The sequence below is a fragment of the Galeopterus variegatus genome, unplaced genomic scaffold (assembly GCF_000696425.1).
Source record: "Galeopterus variegatus unplaced genomic scaffold, G_variegatus-3.0.2 Scaffold630, whole genome shotgun sequence".
NCBI lineage: Eukaryota > Metazoa > Chordata > Mammalia > Dermoptera > Cynocephalidae > Galeopterus > Galeopterus variegatus.
The window spans coordinates 335,215-357,172 of NW_007726741.1; the positions used below are offsets into that span (position 1 = coordinate 335,215).

A 21,958-nucleotide genomic window follows, 5' to 3' on the forward strand; every position below is an offset into this window, starting at 1 on the left:
GGGTGGGATCCGTTGCCGGACACGGAAAAAAAAAAAAAAAAAAAAAAAAAAAAAAAAAAAAAAAGAATTGCCAGAGGAGGAGTGACATGTTTGTATAGGCTTTAAAAACATGACTTGTGTAACCAAGAGAAGGATTCAGTGAGGCCTGGGCTGGTGGCAAAAAGACCAGTTAGGAAGTCCATTGTGACGATCTAAGAACAACATGATGCAGACTTGTACTGTGACTGCTGCACAGGTGTGAAGAGATAGAACAGACAGAATGGGGACTAAAAAAGCATAAACTCCACAGAAGTTAGTGACCAGTTAGATGTAGGGGACAGGAAGCAATGAAAGACAGAAGTCTAGGTTGACACCTGCATTCCTGAGTGGGCAATTTGGGTGACCCAAAATGCCACAAGATGGGATAAGGAATATAGCAGGAGTAGGTTTTGGAGGAGAATGATGGGTTCGGTTTAAAATATATTGTGTCTGAGGTTCCTGCTCATTTGAATGTGTGGGTCTAGAATCATGGGAGTGGCATTTGTGTTGGAAGTAAGGATGTGGGGATCATGTGGTAGGGTGACATTCAAAGATAAGGCTTTGGGTTTGGTCATCCAGGGAGAGTGGAGAATAGCAGAGTCTGAGTATGATAAGAGAGTGGACAGAAACCAGGGGAGTGTCATGCTGCAAAGCAGAGAACTAACTACACAAGCGAAGGAGCAGTCAACAGCATAAAAAACCTCAGCTAGTCCTAGAGCTTGAACGAGTTCACTTGAACTGGTGACCTTGGTGACAGCAAGTTCATAGAACAGTGGAGGTGGAAATCAGATTGTAGAGATAGAGTAGCACAACTCACCGAGATGAAGAGTGTAGTGTGATGCTTCAAAAAATGAGTATTCTGCTCTGGCAGAGGGTCAGAGGAGCCACAGAGTCTCAGAATAAAAAAGGCACATCTTTCAGTGTGTCACTTTTACTCGACATGAGAAAAAAAAAAACATATGTATATAGAAATTCATATCTATATCATCTGTATCTATATAAACATATCTAAGATTCAGATAAAAGTGACTGGAAACCTCATTCCATCTGAGACAGCCCAAAGCCATGTGCAAGATTTCTGAGAATTCCAGATGGCGGGGTGGTCACTGGAGGCTTTCCTGCTCGTGGTCGACGTTGGCTCCATACTCTAAGTATGCATCTTGTGAATCTATGATTAACGCCCCCATTCCAAACCACAGCGATCACATCAGCCCTCCTTCTTGATTTCTACAGACTCAAGATTGTGTGAACATTTGAGAAATGAAGGTGGGGTTGACACTTCAGCAACACCAGCCACTTCAAATTGAACGTGAGATGATGTAATTAAAAATCCTCCGGCTAACACACTACCAGAGCTTTTTTCCCACTGCCCATCTTATCCCACATAAAAGTTTGTGTTTTCTTGCTAGTTTATCGCTTCCTTCTTTGTCTCTTCTCATGATTCTGCCTCATTACCACCCTCTTAGAGTACTCTTGGCAATTCCAAATTCTTTTAACTCTTTTGCACAGCAAATTCGGCTCTCTCTACCCTCCTCCCAAAGGCAGCTCTAGCTCTACCTTTGCTTACTCAAACTGGTCAATGTGGTCAGCAGATCAAAAGGGCCTTTTATTTAGTAGGATCCACCCTAAAGTTATAGCTGTAAATAAAATTTTCTCCCCTCTGGAAAATGATACATCTTGTCCTTGACCACAAAAAACCTTTGTTGAGTCACTCACAATCTGTTTTCTAGGCTATTGTATTACTGTTGCTTCCTAACTGGTTTCAATGTCTCCATTCTTATTCACCCCAATTTGTCAACATGCCAGAGTGATACTTTTTCAAAATGCAGTTCTGATCACATCAGATACCTGCTCAAAATTCTTCAGTGGCAACCCATATTCTGCAGAATAAAGTCCAAATCCCTTAGCATGGCAAAAATGAGCCTGATTATTTTTCTGCCTCATCTTCCATCGCTTGTCCTCATGTACCCTGTGCTTAAGCCATACTGAGTAACTTGCAGTTCGCTGAACAAGTGATGTCCCCTCTTGACACATAACTTTTCACACCATCATACCTCTTTGGAATTCTCTTCCCACTCCTTACATCTATTTAATGCCTACTCATCCTTCAAGAGACTTTGAAAGATAAGTAGCTGATTGACCCAAGGAGATGGAGAAAAAGGCATTTTTCAGAAGAATCTATGTTCTTCTTCACACTCTCCTGAGAGGACCTCATCCAAACCCCTATTTTTAAATGCCTTTCATACCACATGACCCCCATATCCTTACTCTAGCACAAATCTCACCCCCTTGGTTCTAGACCCACATGTTCAAATGGACAGACACTTCAGACAATATATTTAAAACTAAACTCATCTTTGTCTTCCAAAACCTCACCTGCTACATTCTTCAGTCTTGCATGTATAAGTCATTACATTACACAGTCTTCCTACTGGACAATTAGCTGTCTTTGAATTCTACAGACTCAACATTGATGGCAAGTTCTAACATAGCACTTGCCACATGAGCTCCTTAAAAACATTAGCCATGTCTGATCTTATTAACATCCCAGGGTCAAATGCACTCAAAAAATATTTGTTGAATGAGTGAATGACCCCTACAAAAGATATTTTGCTCACGCGGTAGTCATTATGACAACAGTATTTTGTATTTCTGTTATTTGCTTGATAGAAAATACCTCTGGTCCAGTCAACACCTTCAGTCAGCACGAGACTCAGGTCTTGCTCCTCAAACAACATCCTGGCTTCCGTACCTCTTTGTTTTTGCTCATGTTGTCTCTTAGTTCAGAATGCCCCTTTTTTTTTTCCTTTCACAGAAGGCTTACTTCTGTGAAATTTATGTTTTCCATTCTTCCCTCTGAATCTTCACTGTCCCTTACTCACACTCTTCTTTTGGCACCTACTACAATTTGCCTTGCATTATTCTATTTATATACATGTCTTAATCTTCCTACTATCCTACTGGATTGATAGCCTAGAGATCAGGCACTCTCTTATGTTTGTGCCTTATAAAGAGCAAGGACTCAATACATATATTTAAGTAGATGGAGGTAATTAGCTACTAAACAACAATGAAAAGACATCATAGCAGTATCCTCTCACCTGACAGTATCCCAGGGTTGCCAATGGTGGTATGTGATCCTTTTTCTTTGTGCAATGACTAGAAATTACATGAATGGCATTGCTCAACTATGAAGAAAGCCCCAATCAGTTACTTATTTTAAGACATCATGATAGAAAGGTTGTTATTTTTGAAAACCATATAACTAGATGACATGTTGACATACGGAAATGCTCCAAGCCAAAGAAGAAGAATAGATACTAAATATTTTGCCCTCAAATAGTTTTAGTGTGTAATATTCTTGGACTCTGTGCTAACATGGTAAGCTCCCCAACAAGGTGAACTACTTAGAATTGCTGTATTCCTTGGCTTCCACCTCCAGATGAAGGATACTGAGATCTATAGATAAATCCATGGATCAATGGTAGGTAAGCTAGACGAGAAGTGCCCTGGAGTCAGAGAACAAAAAGCCCATTTGGATGGCATGATGTGGTGGGATATCCAGTGAGCAAAGAAAAATTATTATCTAGGCAGGACAGTCATTATCACCTGGTTCTTGTTGCAGTAGTGGTGCTGGAAGTGAGTGAATGTGTTGGACATGTGGAACCATGTGGTCCAACCAGAGCAAGAAGCAACCCAGACTTTAGCAATCGGCTTAACACACTTAACTGCCATCCTTGAAAGGGCAGGAGAAGGGCAAGGCAGGCTATTCTCCAGATGTGAACTAGGGGACAGGCAAGGATCTAAGGGAGCAGCTCAGATGAGATGGGTGAAGTCTAGGAACAAAACAAGAGTACTAGGGGCCGACCCCATGGCTCACTCGGGAGAGTGTGGCTTGCTGCGGGTTCGGATCCTATATAGGGATGGCTGGTGCGCTCACTGGCTGAGTGCGGTGCGGACGACACCAAGCCAAGGGTTGCAATCCCCTTACCAGTCACAAAAAAGGACAAAAAAAAAAAACAAGAGTACTAGTTTGGTCCCGTTTGGATAGTTCAAAAGCAAATGACTTAGAGCTCCTTATAGAAAAGTGTTCCCCGCAGTAAAGGATGGCACTGAAGAATGGTGCAATAGGAAATGGATATACCAAAGTCTCAACATGTTGTGTATAAGCTGAAAACAAATCAATTGTCTTCAATTTTGCTTTTACTCACAAATATTTATTTTGAATTCAAAATTTTTACGTTGATCAAAAAAAGACCATGGTTGAGAAATGAGATTATAGAGACAAGATTGGTCTCGGGGTCTAGGACACAGTAGGATCTACACAGGAGGCTAAAAATCTCCAAGAAACATATCAGTAAGGAACTTGGCAGGCATTTCATTCTATGCTTTTTTTCAATTTTATTTACATTTTTGTGGGGTATAGTGTGTTGTTTCAATACATGCATATACAACATAATGAATCATTTAGGGTAGATAGCGTAGTTTTTGTACCCATTAGTCCACCGTTTCTACTCCTCCCCCTCCACTCCTCTCTTCCCTGTCTCTGGCAGCCCATTATTTTACATTTGTTTTTAAGGTTCCATATGAGAGATACCACACAGTATTTGTCTGTCTGTGTCTGACTTATTTCAATGAACATGCTGGTTTGCAGTTCCATCCATGTTGCTGCAAATGATAGGATATCAACTTTTTATAGGTGAATAGTATTCCATTGTGTGTGTACACACACACACACACACACACACACACATATACACACACATACGTGTATATATATATATATCACAATTTATTAATTCATCCATTGATGGGCATTTAGGTTAATTCCATCTCTTAGCTATTAAGAAAAGTGTTGCGATGAGTATGTGAACGCAGGTGTCTTTTTGATATATTGATTTTAATTCCTTTGGGTATATACCCAGTAGTGGGATAGCTGGGTCGTAGGGTAGATCTATTTTTAGTTCTCTCAGGAACCTCCAAACTGTTTTCCACAATGACTGCACCAATTTATATTCCCACCAACAATGTACGAGAGGGTTCCCTTTTCTCTGAATTCTTGCCAGCATTTGTTATTTTCTATCTTGTTGATAACAACCATTCTAACTGGGGTGAGATGATATCTCATTGTGGTTTTAATTTTCATTTCCCTGATAATTAGTGATGTTGAGCATTTTTTCATGTGCTTGTTGGCCATTTGTATGTCTTCTTTTGAGAAATATCTATTCAGGTCCTTTGCCCATTTTTTAACTGGGTTATCTACTTTTTGTTGTTGTTGAGTTGCTTGAGCTCCTTATATATTCTGGATATTAACCCCTTGTCTAATGTGTAGTTTGCAAACACTTTCTCCCATTCTGTAGGTTGTCTCTTCACTTTGTTGATAGTGTCCCTTGCGGTGCAGAAGCTTTTTAGTTTGATGTGGGCCCATTTGTGTACTTTTGCTTTAGTTGCCTGTGCCTTTGTGGTCTTGTTCAGAAAAGTGTTGCCCACTCGCATTTCATGTAGTGTTTCCCCTGTTTTCTTCTAGCCTTTTCACAGTTTTGGGTCTTATATTTAGGTCTTTAATCCATTTTGAGTTGATTTTTGTGTATGGTGAAAGATAGGAGTCTAGTTTCAACCATTTGCATCTGGATATCCAATTTCTCCAGGACCATTTATTGAAGAGGCTGTCCTTTCCCCACTATATTCTTGGCACCTTTGTCAAAAATCAGTTGGCTGTAAATGCATGGGTTTGTTTCTGGGCTCTCTATTCTGTTCCACTGGCCTATTTGTCTATTTTTATGCCAGTACCATGCTGCCTTGGTTACTATAGCTTTATAGTATATTTTGAAGTCAGGAAGTGTGATGCCTCCAACTTTTTTCTTTTAATAGCTATACACAGGGTCTTTTGTGGTTCCATACAAATTTTAAGATCATTTTTTCTATTTCTGTAAAAAATGTCATTGTTATTTTGTTAGGGATTGCATTGAATGTGTAGATTGCTTTGGGTAATATGGACATTTTGATGATATTAATTCTTCCAACCCATGAACACGGGTATCTTTCCATTTATTTGTGTCCTCTTCAATTTTTTTTCACCAAAGTTTTATAGTTTTCATTGTAGAGGTCTCTCACCTCCTTGGTTAGATTTACTCCTAGGTATCACTCTGCACATTTTTGCGCCAGAGTTCTAAGAATATCCACATCCACTCTCACTGACCTTCTTCCCTCAAAGAGTCCCTTTTACACGTGTGTCTTGGGGGCAGTGGTCGGGCTGTTGTCATGAACGGCTGTGCAGGCTCCAGTCAGGAGAGTGTTTGGGCAAGCCAAGGACTGACAACTGAAAAACGGAAGTCCTGCTTTGTAAATAAACCATTCTGAGGTAAAATTATTATAATCTTTAAGACCCTAACTCTTGAGTTCATTAGACAAACTCGCATTCAAAAGCTGAGGTTTTTGCTTTGATGTATCAATTTATACACTGGCTATTCTGCATTAATTTTCAGATGATAAATCATTTGTCCCAGATTGAGACATTGTGTAATATATAGTTTTTACAAGTTAAACACTTTGTTAGCAACACAACTTTTTTGGAGTCATATATTTAGAATTTTTAAAAATCAGGTATGTAATTGAAAAGGATATAAATTTCCTCTCAACAAAACACTGTAGCTATTAGCTCAAAGTGCTAAATTTCTCTCTCTGCCTGAATGAAATCTCAGTTGATCCATTAATTACTGTAACATAAAAACAAAGACAAATTATCTACAGTCACTCTCAGGTTACAATTTGCTAGTTGTTTTCCCTGAATTTATTATGAAAAAATTCTCCTTCAAACTGAAGGTGGGTTGGTTGCAGCACCCCAGTTTAAAAACCAGTACGGTCATGTGAACAAATGATCCAACAAATAGCAGCTCAGAGGGAAGCTTTATGTCAAAGAAAATTGGAAAAATCAAGTTTAAAAAAAAATGCAGAGTCAGAGGGAAAATTTATTTATACCTAATTGTGAATCTTTCTAGAAGTTCTACTTCATTCTTCTGCAGCTCTTGCTTTTTCAACATGTTACCCATTGGGAGTTGTGGAGACTATACAGGAGACCAGCTGACAGCTGAAAATAACACATTCAAGAGAGGCAAGGTAATAGTCATCAACATCTTTATTCATTTTTCTCTAAATGCTGCCAAGAATTTTTGGTAACTGTTTGCAGAGACATTCACAGATAGTTTAATGGGAATCTTGACCTATCAGAACCTGTTGGGATGAATTACAATCAATCCTTTTACCACAGAAGCTGTAACTAATAAAAGCTATTTTTAAAGAAATGCAAACTTTTTAAAAACATAAGCAAAAAGAGAAAAAAAAAACCACACAAAAATCCAAGTCTTTCTTAAAGTAAAAGTCACCACGGGGTTGATAAAAAGAATATGAAATAAATAGAAAACGCTTGGGAAAACAGATTGGCAGACATTACTTTAAGTTCACAAAGAGGACTCTGAGGTAATTTCAAATAAATTCTTCTGTAATAATTTACTAAGCATTTGGGATTATTCAAACATATCAGTTACCTAATCTGATATTTCACATGGAAAAAATATTTTAATGGTGATGGAGTAGGAAATGGAGATCAGGGATGAGCAAACTAAAGAGAAATTATAAAAATCATTATATTCACATACTCCAAAAATATAGGGCTGTCTTAATCTCAAAACTTGACTTGGCTTAGTAATGTATTTTTTCTGTTGCATTTTTGTTATTTTGAAAAAAGAGCATGACAGTGTTTCTCTTTGGGTCTCTGCATGTGCATAATAAGCAGAAAAATCCCAAGCCTTCTACATTTGAAGTAAAGATACTGGAGTGACAATTTTATTCCTTACCCAGACCATCACTGCTGTCTTAATGCCATCTGGTAGGCAGGGTACTATACTGGTTAAGAATTTGTGTTCAGACAGACCTGAGTTTGAGGCCCAGCTCTGCCATTTACTACCTATTTTGCTTTGGGAGAACTATTTAAACTGTTTCATTTGCCTTGGCTGAAAAATTGGGATTCCTTGCTCATATAGAACATTTCATACAGTGCCCAACACTTAATAACTGTTCCAATAAATACTAGTTAGTACTATGATGAATGCTTTTCAACATGATTTTCCTCAAAGGCAAAACATCTCAATGATGGAAAGTCTGGGAGTGGCGTGAGCACAGCTGTGCTACTTTAGGAAGCTCCTTGAAATGGCTTCGTCATTGTCATCAGAAAGCACTCTGGTTTAAAACTACGTAAGAACCCATATTACAGTACCTCTGCAGAAAGGATACAGAGCCAGGGGATGCCACCCTGAGGAAGACAGAGAGCAGTCAGTCTACACTAGGAATTACTAAGTGAGCAGGTGTTGACCTTGCCCTCTGGGGAGTGTTTTTCAGAAAAACACTTTTATGGACTGGTAAATATATTGCCAATACAAAGCAGGACTACTATTTGAAGGTGTTCTTCCTATTACTTATAAGAAGTCCATGATATTTTTGCTGCGCTCTCCACCCTCCAATACCAGTTCACTTACCAGTTATAAAACCCACAGATGCAAAACCAAATCCTCCTCTGCACTTTATACTCCCTCACCCTCATAATTACCTGACAATTACTGTTAGTTTTAGTAATAAGGGAAGAAAGAAGAAAATGGCAGGGACTATAAAACAAAATTGTATTGGATAATTTCTATAAGTAGTAAACAGAATGTAGGTTTTGGCTACAATATTCAGAGAAAAGGTAAAGCTGGAGAACGATTTAAGGGAGCAATGTTTTCAAGAGAAGTAGTAATTGAAGACTGGGAAGCATCTCACAGTTCTCTGAAACCTGTAATTTCTTCTGGTTTTCTGTTCAACATTGTACAGTAGTAGTTTCTATCTTTTGAGAAGATGTTGTGAAAAGAAAAATGCCATTGGGGATTTAGGTATTGAAACCAAACACTCGGGAAAAAATAGTTTTTTATATTTGAAACTTTACATAGCATTATTTCTGTTCCTCCAGAAGACTTAGCCAGAATAGCTCTGGTAAATCAACTAACACCACTGTCAAGGTACACATTTATTCAGGCCAATTGTTCCAGAAGAAATAAACAGTAGATTAAAATGCCACCGGAACATACATTTCTCTGAATTGCATATTGGACACAAAGATTTGTGCATGTTCAAAATTCCATGCAAATGGTCCTTCTTCCCAAGTATAAGAGAATAAATCCTGGACAAATGCAGCCATTGAGAAATGTTGATTTAGCTTTACCAAAACAATTAAATGATATGCATATGTTTCTTATATTATATCATGATTTAAACTGTTTCTGTATTTGAGATAAGTTATATAGCAATTTGATATCTACAATCCTATATAAAACAGAACATAGTCATCAAATCTTCCAAGTAGCCTAAGTTTTCACCGTTGAACCCACTGTCAGTTCTGTACATAATGATTACAAATATATATTTCTTCCTTACCCTTTTCTGTTTTACCAAAATTTTCTCATTAGATTAGATGCAGATTAGATGCTGAATGCAGTTATATGAACTTTCTAAGAATCATGGCCTATGGTTAAAAAGCTATTTCTCAACCTAAATGGAGTCAGCCACAGAAAAATTCAAGCACTAATTCCTCCTTCTTGTACCTGGCAAATTGCTTTTAATTTCCACAGGTCAGGGTGGCTCTATAAATACATTTTATATACATTAATATACATAAATGTTCCTGCTCATGCACACTAACACAAACATAATTTCTTAAATAACATTAAGTAGCCCCAAGATTGGCATCTCCAGTGACTGCTAGAGCAGACATCATGTTTTTACATGTGACTGGAAGTGGGTCACATGGCCTCAGCCATTGGTACCCACACAAAGATACCTCCAATATTTAGTCTCAAGGCTCTTCCAGCTGTCCTCTACTTCTTCATCAATGCATGCCTTCTTGCCATTCATTCATAATTGCTCATGAGCACATCTTCTATTTCAAACCTGACTGTATCAAGGTAATTTAATAAGCTGCAAAAACCTTCTAAGGAGCTAGCAGAAGGAAAAACAAAAGCCTGATTTCTCAATGTGATTTAGCATTATGTGGTCACACAATTTTCCTCTATTACCTTGATCTTAGAGATATTTTAGTACATGGAATGAGAGATATGTTTTATTTGGAGGTGTACTTCTAATTTACAGTAAAAATAACCATTTAAAAGAGCCTGTTTTAGTATAAAACATTAGGATAATAACACTTGTATTCAAGCACATTTATCTATTGGCTTTGAAAATAAACCAGACGTCAGGAAATTTTTGATAACTCAGGACATGGTACAGAACATTTCTTTATGTTTCTGTTCCTTCCTGCTTTATTAACCAGTTCCCATTAATATTTAACAAACTTGTATATTTAAAATCTTTCTGGGGAAAACTATCAAAAAAATTCCTTTACTCTTTTTATAATGCCCATCCTTAACCTCAATTTTATTGAAAATGCTATCAACATGAAGATACAGCAATTGTTTTCACAAGTTGAAAGATACCCCGATGTCTACTATAATGTCAAGCAGTTCAAGTGTGGAATCATTACTACAATCTAACTTGTCATATATCATAAACCAAGACCAAGATATGAAGATAGTGCTACGTCTAAGTGTTAACCAGTGATGTAGCAGGAATAGCAACACATTTTTTTCTTTACAAGTTATCCTATTTTTTTCCAACAACCTACCAAATCCCATTTTAACAGTACATAATGATTACCGAATTAGGCTTCACAAAGTCTTTACAGAATCATAACTGAACTCAAATGCACAATACGTTTCTCTTAAGCTGGTGGAATGATGTTGAATTTAATTAGATTGAGACAGTTGGGAGACAAAAAACATACGAAAAAGAAAGTGATTACTATCAATCCAGTTTTTCTGGTGTTTTTAGTTCTGAAAAACAGTGACAAAAGTGGTAAAGTAAAAACAAAGAAGCTGAAAGGGCTTAGGTGGTGCATAGACTTTCTCAAGAGCACATGTTCTAGCTGGCCGGAACCATGTCAGGCTGACCCAGGCATGTTGGCTGTGAAACTTTTGGGCACGGATGCAGATCTAAAGCAACCATCTAGCTCAGAATCTACTTGAACTTCCTACACACCCCTAGACAGCAAGTCGATTACAAGCACTGTCTATAGCAGCCAAGTATTCAACCATGGACAAAGCAAGACCACGTAAACAGAAACATAGGTGCTCCGCTTAGCAGATGGCCTGGAAATAAAGTGGTTGAAATTCTAGGACTAAGCTCATTAAATCAGACTCTCAAAATTACTTAATTATTGTTAATCACATCACAATGTTTGGCAAATATCCACAGCAAAGTTCAAAAAAGTCTTCAAGAAAAGGAATACTACATTTGAATCGTGTGACATAGACTGAACTTTAGGTGATAACACAACTAAGGAAGAGTTGGCCCTTTTACATTCACATCTTTGCTCAAACAAAAACAAATATACCATTTTTATCAGCTTCCTATCTAACTAGTTTTCATCCTTCAAAATGGAAATTCAAATACTTTTCTTATTTTACCCACTGAGCATTCTCCCAACCACCTATCTTTAAAAAAAAAAAAAAATGCTTACTGTCTTAGTCCATTTTGTGTTGCTCTAACAGAATACCTAAGACTGGAAAATTCACAAAAAGCAGAAACTTATTTCCTACAGTTCTGGACGCTGAGAAGTCCAAGGCTGAAGGGCCCATGTCTGGTGAGGTCCTTCTTGCTGCATCATCCCATAGCAGAAGGGCAAGAGAGCAGTTCAGTTCAAGCGCACGTGCAGGGGTGGGTGAACTCATCTTTTTTATCCAGAACTCACTCCTGTCCTAAATAACCCACTCCCACAATAATGAAATTAATCCATTTATGAGGACGGAGCCTTCATGAGCTAATCACTTCTTAAAGGTCCCACCTCTCAACACTGCTGCATTGGGGATTAAGTTTCCAACACATAAACTTCAGGGGACAAATTTGAACCACAGCACTTACAAACACAAATTCTGCTTTCTGTTCTGTGTTCTTAGTCTCCCACCCTACCTAAAAAAAAAAAACAAAAAACGTTTTTTTCTTTTTAGTCCAGGGCTGATTTAAGGGGCTAAATTATACTTACCTTATAGAAAACTATAGAATTAAGACATGAACAGCCTTGTTTCCCTGTAATTAATTAGACATAATGCCTTTTCCTCTCAATTTGTTTCTTCCACCACCAAAAACACTAGATACACATTTTACCTTCCTGCCTCTTTTCCAATAAGGCTAAGGACATGCAACCAAATCAGAATCTCCCTTCTCTCACCAATAATAAAACCATGAAGTTGCATGTAAAGTGTTCAGTTTGTTCTTGTGCTCCTTGGGAAAACTCCTAGTCTTTAAATTATCAGTGCAGCTGTTGAGTGAAAATTATTCAGAAAGATTAGTATACTCTCAAAACTAATTTTCTGTCAGACAAGTTGACTGTGCTTACGAAATATTTATGTCTAAGTAAAGACAATACCTATTTACATCCATAAGAGACTAATGAAAATAATTTGGATTTAGAAAAAGCTCAACCTCATTTCAACTCAGTACCAAATGACAAGTACCCTGTGATGACCAAATGCTTGAGCAATGCAGGGTGACTGCCATCACTGAGCCAAAATGTGATCACGTTTCAGAATAAAAGGTTGACTCCTCAAAGCAAGCCAGTTTTTCTGGGCAGAGATGGGCACAGGATGATGGTGACCTCTATCAACACCTAGATGATATGTGAGAAAGGGTGAAATTTGTAGCCATAAATCTTTCAGAAACAAACTAAATCTGTAGTTTATCCTTAATCTGAGAAAGACAGAGAAAACAAAAATACAACAACATAACGGTGCTTGGAAAAGAGCTAGTGGTAAGATCTGGCTTCTGTTATTATAAGAACTGAACTAATGGTCAGACCTGACGTTCTTCTGCCTGACCTTGGGCAAGCCCCACGACCACTCTGAATATGAGTACCCTCACCTGTGAAATGAGAGCATAGGCTTTACAGTGTCCACATGCCTGTGTGTTGATATATCTTAACGGCCTCCAAATGTCTTTCAGTTGTGAAATAAGTATTTTAGATTTAAAGGATCTAAGTGTGGGTGACGATATATCTTACTCCATTGTTGTATGTTAATATCTACCACGTATTTAGTTCTTAATAAAGTTATTTAAATGTGGTGACACTGATGTTTAAAAAAAACCTTAGAATTAGGCCTTGATGAAAACTCTCACACATCTAACATTAACCAAGATAAAATAAATTTAGGTCATGATATGCCAACCAATTCAAATAGAGAATAGTGTTATGTTCAAGTTCCATAATGCAATTTGATACAGTAAAAATGAAACTTCCTCTTAAGTAGAAAATTAAAAAAAAAAAAACTTACTAAGATTTTTGGGGTTGTTAAAGCGGCCACTTCAAATTTACTAGAAATTCCTCAGTACACAAATAGGTGAACAAAGTGAAAATGATCTATAAACTATTATTGCTAAATTTTACTCAAAATAGTTGTGTGCTATTTGTATCTTGATCTGTCAATCTTTTTTTTTTTTGGCAGCTGGCTGGTACAGAGGGTTTGTCAATCTTGATGGTGGTACAGATGCAGATGACCAGTTTAGATTTACACTGGCCTGTGTGAAATTAAGTACTGTATCAATAGTTAGTATAATCATCGGTGCATATTTTTAAAAAAGCTATGGCAGATGCATCTGGACATGTTTTGTTATAAAGATAAATATTTTCAATAGGCTCCAGTAAAGGCGGTATCTTGCATTAGCTGTAAAGTATGTTCCCCATCATATCCATAGCAGCCAATTTACTACATCTTTTTCCAGTGGCTTCCTTAAAAAGCAACGTTTTTAAAAAAAATCCAAAAGATTATAAAAGAACACTGTTTTGGAGGTAAGATGTGACAATGTCAATAAAATAAATGTGCAAGGTAAAATTTCCCAACTTTTCCATAAAGAATTTTCTACTGTACTATAAATAGGCCTTCTCTCTATACTTGCCCTTCAGGAAGTCCATTCCTAAAGCAGAGCTATTTCAGGGCTCTCTCTGTTGATTAGATAAACATGATGTGACAGGAACAATTCTGAGGCGCATTTCTCTTTTAAAAAGTCCTTTTAAAAGTCTGCTTAATACATCCTTAAGTGTTCACATTAGTACAACAGAAACAACTTTTTAATAGGACATATTATTGAGGAAATGTTTGTTAAATCTGGCTAAAGCTCTTAAAAAGGCATTTTGTAGCATCCTACACTCTGGATTCCATAACTCAGTTTAAACTTCAGACACCCACTTGTGCCAGGGTCAGTGGAACAAAAAATTCTATTTACCAAAAACTGAATTTCCTGTTAAAGTGAGTATCTTTGATACTGTTTATTGAAAGCTATTTTCGTCTTACATGTATTGCTGTATTTGGCATTTACAGAAACTACCAGCAAACTTCAATATCACTCTGCTTTAGAAAACTTCAACATTTTTGGTATGTGAAAGAGTTCCAAACAATTTGACCTTGCAATCTGAATGCTCTGTCTACCACAGCAGTGGCTTCCAGGCGAGCTACTGAGCAGCTGTCATGTTTCCCAACAGAACAGGGTGTAACATTCTTTTGCTCACCACGTTTATTTAATGGCACAGTCTAACTCTCAGGGCATGCAGTCTGCTGAAAACTTTAACCATTATCATTCACTACTGTGCACCCTTTGCTATACTCTGTAGTATAAAATATTTTTTACCTATTTCAATCTCTTAATGATAAACAAATAAAAACGCACTATTTTATACTATTTGGGTCAAATTAATTTTATTATGCTCCATGATGAATTGCCACCAGTGCAACATCCTATTCACTATACATTTCAAAAAAATTCACATACTAAACAAAATTTCAGTTGTTTGAAAATGAAATGATTGAAAGTCTTTATGAATCTCATACATACAATACGTGGCTAGCTGAAATTGTCTATCACGTAGCATTTAGATATTAAAAAGCCTCATGCTAGTTTGTTAAATGCGAAGGCTACCAGACAATCATTTAGCTGGAGTATATACGGGAGGCGTTCAGGCAATGCACAGAATAGTGCTGCCCACAGTGCAAGATGGTGGAGGACTGAAACATGCAACCTTACTTGGTAAAGCGGATTTAGTCTTCATGCCTGAAATGAACTCCACAGCTACTGGGTTTTAACCAATAGTAATTTAGACTTTGTGCAAGTCCTTTCTTTCTATTTTTAAGAAAAAAGAACAAACTCAATTCCTTTTGGCAAATTATATACCCATCTTACATGTTTAAATTGTGTTTCTAACTCAAAGAATTAATATCCTCATGGCAGCTCCTGACAAATATTTATCATACCAAAGTTAGCTGGCAAACCCTGAATTCCTTGGCCAAAAGTTAAGAGAGATCTTAAATTGGCATTATCTTAAAGACACTTCTAGAAAATTATAAACGTTTTTTATAATGTCAAAAAGAAAAAAAAGGAAAATGTTTAAAGTTATTTAAAATAATTATAATGTTCTATTTACCATTTGCACAAGTTCCTCATTTTATTGGTCAGTAGTTGTCCAGCCTCATCCACACCAGACTCAGTGAGCTCAAGCCACAATAAAAATGATAGTAAGCAGAAAAAGGTTTCTAGCAGCAGAGGGCACTGTTTTTGCAAGAAACAAAAAGTCTAGAATCTTTCCCATGTGCCTAAATTACTCTTGCAAGGAAGGTAACATTCTTTAAATAACTTAACTATTTTACTGCACCACTTACTGCTTTCAGCAACAAAACCTTTTAAGTTATTTTTTATGATAATTAGATGCATGATCACTAGAGATTATGTGATAACTGGTTAAAATTCAAGCCACTTCTTGCAGGTCCAGCCTGTCAAGATCATGCCAATACTAGATTTTGGTCAGTACAATTCTAGATACCATAATTTTTACTTGGATATTGTGACTACAGTAATGAAATACACTTGGAACTACATTCTGCATATGACTCAATGTGAGAAAAATATGTGTCTGTATTTAAATCAGATAATTTTCTACCTAAAATTTAAAGTAGGTAGGTATAATAATTAGCTCTATAAACATGAAACAACCACCTTGAGGCTGATTAGTGTATTGTAGAGAGGCAAGGAAACCCTAACTTTAACACACCATTTAGTATGCATAACAAATGTGCAGGTTGTAAAGTTTTATTTTTAAAAAATCTACCATTCAGTTATGTGCTGCAAGAAATCTGACACTGGGACCATCAATATTTTAAGAAAAATGTAACCCTTCACCTGATATTTAACAAAAACTTTGAGAAATTATCAAAATAAAAATATATATAGCATGTTAAGATTCAGCATGACAGTGTATACCTTCGCCAACTAGATTAGATTTTTATGGTTGGTATTTCTGAATACCTCAGTCCAGACAAACTGCAGAATAAAAATACTTAATTACATACCATTTTAATAATGTTCTGATTTGTATAACATTTTAAACCAAATATTAGAGTAATCATAATGAAGACCTCCCCCCTTCAGTTTCATATAGAATGAAATTATTCCCTAACCCCCCCCAACTCCAACTTAAATAACTTTTCCGTTTCAGAAAAATACCAAAAATATTTTTAAAGATTTTACCAAAAAGAGCCTGCTACATCTGCTATAGCATAAAAATAACCTCAGTTAAGTACAGTATATAAGGTTTCCTTATGATTCCAGCCTGCAAATACCACTGCTGTACCAATTATAGGCAATATTGCTGTAAGAAGTGTGTTGCTGATTTTCCCCACCAGTATCTCTGTAGTGATTTTATGTAGAGCATACTGCTAAAATTTGAGAAACTGCATCAGAGTAGTGATGTCTAGAGAACTGTGCAATGTATCAGCTTCAACATTCATTTATAGCATTGTATTCAAAATGAAGGGGCTAAAGAAACTAAAGTTTGCATCACTTAAAAAAGAATGTAGTGCTATACTAGATTTTAATTAAGAAAATTTAGGTACAGAAAAAGTAGGGTATGAAAATAGTGTTTTCCTTCTGGCATTATAACTAAATTACATTAAGATTTTTGTCAGTCTCACATATACTATTTAAACTCCCTTGTTGATGGAATGAAAAATATTCACAAATCAAGTGAGCATCCTGGTGTAAACTTGCACACAATAACAGGGAGTAGCTTTGTAGAGGATTATGACAAACCTTTACAGATTAAATGAGGTATTGCACAGATTAATTAAAAAAAAGCAAAAAAGGCAACAAAAATATACAGCAAATTGGTAGAACATTTACATGATAATTTTACAGAATCCATAGACAGAAAGTAGTGTTTAGTATTACACCTTAAAAATATATATAATATATAGATCAGTCTTCCCATTCATCATCATCTTCAAAGTCTTCTTCGTCATCTTCATCTTCATCTTCATCTAGAAGAAAATCAACAAGACAACCAATTAAAACATATGCATAAATAAAATGACACTACATAATTTGGGGGTAATTTCTAAAACATTTAACTCCTCAAACACAAACCATTTCATTCCTGGAGAAGTCTGTTTACTAGTATAGTTTAAAATGAACCTAATAAAATACAGCTAAAGAGTGTAAAATGGTGACCTGAAGATTAGAACAGGAATCAGAAGATTTGGGTTCTAGCCCTTTAGTATCTATGTAACAAATTTCAACCTGTTTCTTAATGTATAAAGTTATATTTGGGTTGGCCTTTCCAAACTTCAGATTCGCATATCTCAAATCCAACTGCCTTCTTGTACTCTTCACATAGATTCTCAAACGCAAAACTTCTAAAGTTTTGTCTCTTTCCCCATCCCTCTACCCTAGTCTGCTCTGCTGCAATTAACGGCACCACCCCCCCTCTTGTGATTAAGTCAAAAACCTAGAAATTATTATTGATTCTTCTTTTTTCATCATCTAATCATGAAGTCTACTCCTTTTCATCACTTCCAGTGCTACTCCCACACTACCATCATATCTTGCTTGGATTACTGCAACTATATATAGTCTATTTGCCTCAGAACAAATGGAGTTATATTAAATTCTAAGTTTTAAAAAAGATCATGTTGCTACCTTTAAAAAAAATCTTCCTGTAGCTGACCACTGTTATTTGAATAAAATCTGATGTTACCTCACTCTGTAAGACCCTATATGTATAGCTCAGTTATTGTCTCTTCCCCACCCCGAAGCTTTTCTCATAATGCTCTCTCCTTCAATTCACTGTTTCTAGAAGGATAGCCTCCTTTCTATCCCTCAAACATGCTAAGCTTATTCCTGCCTTAGAGCTTTTGCAGTAGCTATTTCTTCTGTCTGGCTGAGTCTTCTCATCCTTTAGGTCCCACTCAAAAACCACCTTCTCAGAGAGGCCTTTCTTGACCATCCTATGTAAAATATAATCCTCCTCCACAATCAGAAACTGTCTATTATTACTTTATTTTCCTCATAACCTCACCACTACCTGAAATTATCTTATACTTTGCTTATACATTTATAGTCATCACACCAGAATATAAGCTCCACGATGGCACAGATTTTGCCTGCCTGGTAAATAACAACTGTAGCAACACCAGATCAGTACTGCATAGAAGCTACTAAGTACTTCTTGAATGAACAAATAAATATTTAGATGTCATCAAATTCTATGTACACACTTCTAAATTTTACCAACTTTCCATATTTACTAACCTTTTAAATATATATATATACACACACACTTCATAAAACCCATGAAGATCAAGTCTGTAAGGTGAGACAGTGGCTGAGCAATTGCACTTGAAAATGATAAAGAGCCAGTAAGAACTGAGTATATAACATATACAAGGGAACTTCAAAAAGCTCGTGGAAAACCAGAATTAAACAACAGTATAACTCTTTCCATGAACTTTCTGAAGACCCCTCATATGTGGGCTAGATATACAGAACACTCTTTTCCTTCTATATTCCCCCTATAAAATAGATTGTTTGAAGGTTTCTATAAAGAAGTACTTGAGTTCTAGTATTAAAACTTGGATATTAACAGAAGCAAGAAAGGTATGATTAAACTAAGTTGCTCCTTTATACTAATAATTATTTTTTATTTAATTAAGTCTGATGGTCAGCTCTAAATCATTACAGAATTTACTTGCAAAGGAGTTTAATTGACTTTGTGTTAGTTTCTGCGTTTACTTTTCTAGTAAATAACGGCTACCCAAAGCTTTTGCTAGACATGCTTCACAAAATTCACCTGGATTAAAGTATCAAGTATACCAAACTATGCTGACATTTACAGAGTAACAAAGGATAGGGATTTATCAGCATCCATGGTAAAGAAGAGGAAGTAGCTAATAATTCCATCATCAGGTCCTGCCACAGAAATGACAGTTAAAAGAAATGGGTCTGAAAATAATTAAAAAGCATTTGATATATTCATTATATTAGCAAGACTATTATATAATATTAATTATATCTTTCTCTTACAAAAAAAATAGGGAAGTATTTAGCAGAACCCAAAAATATCAGAACAGAATAAATGCTTTCCCATGATCCCATATTCACAGAAACCTTATATTTCCCTCATCTGGTGAGAATGAGAACCTTTTATTTGTCTCTTTGATATCAGCAGCTATCAAGATTCTTCTTGAGCATTTTCTATATCTAAAATTATCTTTTTTATTTTCTTTTCCTATCCAGCCTAATCTTCATAGTGGTTAGTTACTTGAGTTTACTCTCAACAGTCTTAATTCTAAGAATTCTTAACTCTTGCCATCTCAAGCCTTTGCCACAAGGCTTGAAAGCTTTCCACAGCTGGGCCAATCCAATTATGTTTGCCTATGGGCCAACTGCTGTATTCATTCACTGATACATTGATGGATGAGCCATTTTTCCTGCCTTCAGGTGTTATGAGTGGTATGAAGACAGATATCTAAATGAATAAGCTGAGACTCACTACTGATATCAAATTATTGCTGAATGTTATCTAACATGTACCCAGGTTATGAAGATGAAGTGAGAAATGGCCTATAAACAATTATCAATTTAAGTAATCATACTTTTTTATAGTATTGTGAATACGATTTTTTTTGTAGAAAAATAAAAATAGAAATAATATAAATCTTTTCATGAACTTCTTGAAGACCCCCTATATCAATTACTATGCCACGAAAAAACAGTTCAGCTAACTTTTCAACTTTTTAGCATGAAACAGGTCAGAAGGTCATGTTTTCCAAAAGAAAAATGTGGCCAACTGCCGATGAGAATAACGTAATCTAGCAGATGAATGTTTTTTCTAAATAAACATTCAGGGAAGTAAAAAACTAGGAAAACCAAGCTTCTTTAAAAAAAAGGTATCAAAAAATGCGATGGACACATTGTTCAGCTATCAACTCCAGCTATCATTACAGTGATAGGCAGGAACTTTATCAACACTAAGTCATAAAGAAAACACAGTAGGTGATCCCCATACCCATGGTTTCTATTTTTATCCTCCTACTCACTGCTGAATCCACTGGACACTGCTCCTGTTGCTAAATCTTAAAGCTCAATAATTCCCTGTCCTCATTTTTGATCTATCAGAAGCATTTGACCCATATGATCTCACTGTCCTCCTTCAAACATTTTCTTCATCTGGCTTCTAGATAATGCATTCCCTAGGCTTTGGACCTTACTAGACCTCTTCTCTATCTATATCTGTTTCTTTGCTGATCTCATCCAGTTCCATAACTCTAATACCATGTATCTATGTATATCCTATTGACATGCAAATTTTATTAACAGTTCAGACCTCTCCTATGAATTCCAGACTCATAACCAAATGCCTACTAAACATCTACATTTGAATTTTTAACAGGTACCTCAAACTTAATATGTAAAAAACCAAACTCCTAATCTATCCTCTCAAACTTGCTCTTCCTAAATCTGTTAAAAAAATTCCACACTTCCAGTTGCTCAGGTTAAAACCTTGGAGTTATCCTTACGTCCTCTCTTTCTTTCAAACCTCACTTCCTATCCATCAGCAAACCCAGTGATTTCTGCATTCAAAATATAACTAGTATCTAACCATTTCTCATTTGTACTATAAACCTCCATCACCTCTTGCTTGGATCACTAAGACTCTTCTGCTAAGATCCCTCCAATGGCTTCCTGTCACATTCAGAATAAAAGCCAATGTACTTTCAATGGTTTCTAAAATTTTACTACTTGCCCCTACTACCTCTTGTCCTGCATGCCTTACTACTCTTTCCATCGCTTTCTTGCTATAGCCAAACTGATCTCCTCATTGTTCTTCAACCTCAAGGACTCTGTACTTACTGTTCTTTCCATCTGACATGCTCTGTTCAGTTTTCTCCATGGTTCACTCCCTGAAGTACTTCTGTTTCTTTCTTTTGTGTGTGTGTGTTTAAAAAAATGCAATTTATTTAGGTCTTACAGTGTGCCAGGCTAAAAGTAATAATAATAGTAATAAAACAACATCTACTGAATTCTTATATTGTACCAGGCTCTCAATTACCACCTACTTCTAAGGCATTTCTCATTCAATCATCCAAAAAAAAAAAGGATCACCTTTCAGGAAGCAATTATTCCTATTTTACATTTGAGAAAACTAAGGCGGAGAGAGACTAAATAACTTGCCCACTCTTACACAGCTGACTACTAAGTGGCAGAGCCAGGAACACAAAGATGTATCTAGCCTCAGTGTTTCCCTAACCTTAGCCGTCACTGACCATGTTCATGGATTTTCTTAAATCTGAGCTCCACTATTAAAACTAAGTTTTCAAATCAATCCCCCTTTTAAAAACTTTAATCAATTTAGCCTCCACCCAAAATAATGCTTGATGTATTAGTTGTAAGGTGTTGTGATACATTAAAATAAATATACATGTATAACGATTATAATAAAGTTTGCCCACACCATACACAAAGTCATACTGTGTACTACCATACA

General features: G+C 36.2%; 1 protein-coding gene across 1 annotated transcript in view; it reads right to left on the minus strand.

Moving 5' to 3' along the window:
• Positions 1–14,821: 14,821 nt before the first annotated feature.
• The window catches only part of WASL (Wiskott-Aldrich syndrome-like), a 201,939-nt gene continuing 194,802 nt past the window's right edge, over positions 14,822–21,958 (minus strand). The window contains exon 11 of the mRNA XM_008570778.1: positions 14,822–17,453. Coding sequence (XP_008569000.1) covers positions 17,392–17,453 — 62 coding nt within the window. The 3' untranslated portion in view covers positions 14,822–17,391. The remainder of the gene's footprint in view (positions 17,454–21,958) is intronic.